Here is a 3,206-nt window from a genome sequence, read left to right on the forward strand (position 1 = left end):
GGGGGCTAGTTCAGCTCCGACTGACCCCCCCCCCCCCCCCCCCGAACTGTGAGGGGAGTATAGGAGAGCAGAGGGGTGGGTTGGGTGAGACAGAAGGATGGGGTAAGGGTGAAGAGGAGAGAGGGGAAAAAAAGAAAAGAAGCTGGATTGCACTTTGTGGAGAATGTTTAGTTTAGTAATCAAAACAAAAGTATTGTAACAGATGGGGCTGGCTACACCTTGGAAACGGCATAACAGCGGGGCCGGGAGAGCCAAGGGAGCTTATTAGGCTTATAAGAGAGCCAGAGGGAGACTGATGGGGCTCGCAGCCGTGGACACACACTTCAATGCTGCAGGGGAGATATAAAAGCCCTCTCACACACAGCGTCCAGCTTCACTGAAGTGCTCCATTTGACATGGGTGTGAGTTTCTTACCACAGAGAATGCTTCCTCCAGGACACCAAAGGACTCAGCTTGAAAGATTTTAAAGAAAAAAGAAACAGTTGGTTTGGACAGCACATGCTGTCCAAACCACAGAAATTGCCTGTCTTTGAGGATGGATGTTTTCTTGGGCTAAGTAACAGACAGGTTTTTGGGGTTATTTTTGTTATGAGAATGCTAATGGTGGACAGGCACTGTCAAGCTGTTTGCAGAGGAAAAGACAAAAATGCTTTTGAACTCTAACTGTTATTGTGACTTTTTTGCTGCTTTTTATCAAGTTTTTCATATTTTTTTAAATGAGCCACAATTTATCAAAACCAAACATTGAAAAACGGAAGTATTGAGCGAAGATGGACTCCTCATTCACCTCAGAGACTTTTTACAATGCGGGGTCGATAGCTGACCCCACCACCAGTTACGTGGACGAGGACATGTATCTGCAGGAGGATCTGGATGTGTTCAGTGTGACAATGGCTGTTCTCTACCTGGCTGTGTGCATCGTAGGGCTGGGCGGGAACACCCTGGTCATCGTTGCTATCTTAAAGCTGGACAAGATGGCTTCTGCCACCACGGTGTACATCTTCAACCTGGCCCTGGCCGACGGCCTCTTTATGGTGGGCCTCCCCTTCATCGCCATCCAGAATTTCCAGAACCACTGGGCATTCGGGGACCTGGCCTGCAAGCTAGTCATGGTCCTGGACGGCATCAACCAGTTCACCAGCGTCTTCTGCCTGACCGTGATGAGCATTGACCGTTACATGGCGCTGGTTGACCCGCTGCGATTCGCCCGCTGGCGCACGCCCAAGCGGGCCAAGATAGTCAGCGGCTTCCTGTGGCTGTTCTCTCTGTTGCCTGTCCTCCCCATGACCATCCATTTCTCGGCTAGGGACGGCCTGTGTAACTTGGACCCCCAGGTGGCTTCCGACTCCTGGTGGCTGGCCTTCATCACCTACACATTTGTCCTGGGATTTGCTCTTCCCTTCCTGGTTATGATTGTCTCCTACACCGCCTTGGTGGTCACACTGAGGACCCACCACCACCAGGCCAGCTCCCCAGGCCAGGAAAGCCCTCGCCTGGAAACCCAGGTCACCAAGATGGTGGTGGCGGTGGTGCTGGCATTCGCCGTGTGCTGGCTGCCATTCTACGCCTTCAACTTCTGCTCGCTGTACCATACGGACCTGGTGCTGACCTTCGCCAGGTGCTTTGAGTTCGTGGTGCTGTTGTCCTATTCCTGGAGCTGTGCCAACCCTATCCTGTATGCCTGCCTCTCAGAAACCTTCGGACGCCACTTCCTCACCCTCCTCTGCCCCACCAAGAGGTTTCCCAGTGTGCAATGCAACCCTGACACGGAACGCTATGACCTCAACGATACAAGCGGGATGGGCAACAGTGCAGTGGTATAGAGATTCCTGAAAAACATTGGACACTTTTTTTATGTATGCCAACTTTCCCTTTAAATTATGACATTTTATTCTGTGTCTTTGGACATGTCCTTTGTATATAAAGTAGGTTGGTAAAGATTAGTGTGTTTTTCTATACAAGTTTTTCTACATACATTTCTGTACAGCTGTTTTTCTACTGGATAATAGGTTTTCTATTTCCGCACCGCTCTGACTTGTTCTCTAATTTCATTTCTAATAAGGCTGCGGTGAGGCCCCGCTGCTCTATCACACCCCTGTAATTCGATTTTCCATAACTAATTAAATGAGGAATAAATTCTGTGACAACCGAGAGACAACAACAGGTGGCATGTAAACAAGATGGTAGCTACAGTATGTGCCACTGGCCAAGAAAAAGAGCTCCCAGAAGACCCACAAAAGAAGTTGACTTAATGACGGCAAGTTGGATATGTGTCCGTCTCTCTAGCAGGAGATTGAGATGGTGGTGGGGGGGGGGTGTCATGTAATGGATTTGCCTTGTTAGTGTCCTGACCCACCATAGGAACACTTTCACGTCAACTTTGTGTGGACATTTTCAGTGATGTCATGGGATGAGATACAAAAGACAAGTAGAAAAGGTGTTTTTGGTTCATCCCAAGATTAATCCTATATTGAATGTTCATTGAGTAAGAATGTTTATACTGTAACTATGGATGGTTTATACTTATTCAAATAGAATAGAGTGAGGTTTTTTCTGATAAAGGCAGATAATGAAACATTAATTACTTTATGGAAACTTTATGATCGAGCAACTGATTCTTTATCAAGACAATGGACAAAGAAAATACAAGACAAAGATTGATGGCATAATCATCTTTATCATCATTATTAAAATCATAATCATCACTGCCATCGTCATCAACTATTTTTGCTGTAGTTGCTTTCATGTAGCATTTAACGCCCAACCTATTGTCGTGTTAAATTAGTTTCACAATTTACAAATACTGTTTATGGATACGTATTACATATTGCTGATTGAATCTCACTTACTCACTACAGTATCATCACCTTTCTGTTTTAAGTATTAAATCACACGAGAGAAAAGTAACTGATGGAAATTTGCATTGAAAACATACAAATCACAATTATGTGTTTTGTCTTCTTATGTTCATTACAAAAATGATGAATCTGTGAGGCTCAAGTTAAACTACTTAGTAGCATGCGTGTATGACTGTAGCCTACCTGGTATATAAACAGTTTACTTTTGGTGGAATGTGTGGTGAAGTCACATTATGAGAGAGGCTCTGACTAGGGTTGCAAAGGAAACTATTACTGGAAACTTTTCATGTTTACCAGTAAACTACCAGAATTTTGGTAACTTTCAAGGATTGTATGTAGTCTATCACA

General features: G+C 45.2%; 1 protein-coding gene across 1 annotated transcript; it reads left to right on the forward strand.

Annotated features, from left to right (window-relative positions):
• Window positions 1–244: 244 nt before the first annotated feature.
• LOC115157921 (somatostatin receptor type 5) lies at window positions 245–2,941 on the forward strand. Its single transcript, XM_029706259.1, has one exon. The coding sequence runs from the start codon at window positions 771–773 to the stop codon at window positions 1,821–1,823; it is 1,053 nt and encodes a 350-aa protein (XP_029562119.1). The 5' UTR covers window positions 245–770; the 3' UTR covers window positions 1,824–2,941.
• Window positions 2,942–3,206: the final 265 nt, after the last annotated feature.

The sequence above is a fragment of the Salmo trutta genome, chromosome 2 (genome assembly GCF_901001165.1).
Source record: "Salmo trutta chromosome 2, fSalTru1.1, whole genome shotgun sequence".
Lineage (NCBI taxonomy): Eukaryota > Metazoa > Chordata > Actinopteri > Salmoniformes > Salmonidae > Salmo > Salmo trutta.

Bases quoted from the DNA above. Each gene is read 5' to 3' on its own strand.
- LOC115157921 (XM_029706259.1), top strand. From the start codon at position 771: ATGGACTCCTCATTCACCTCAGAGACTTTTTACAATGCGGGGTCGATA.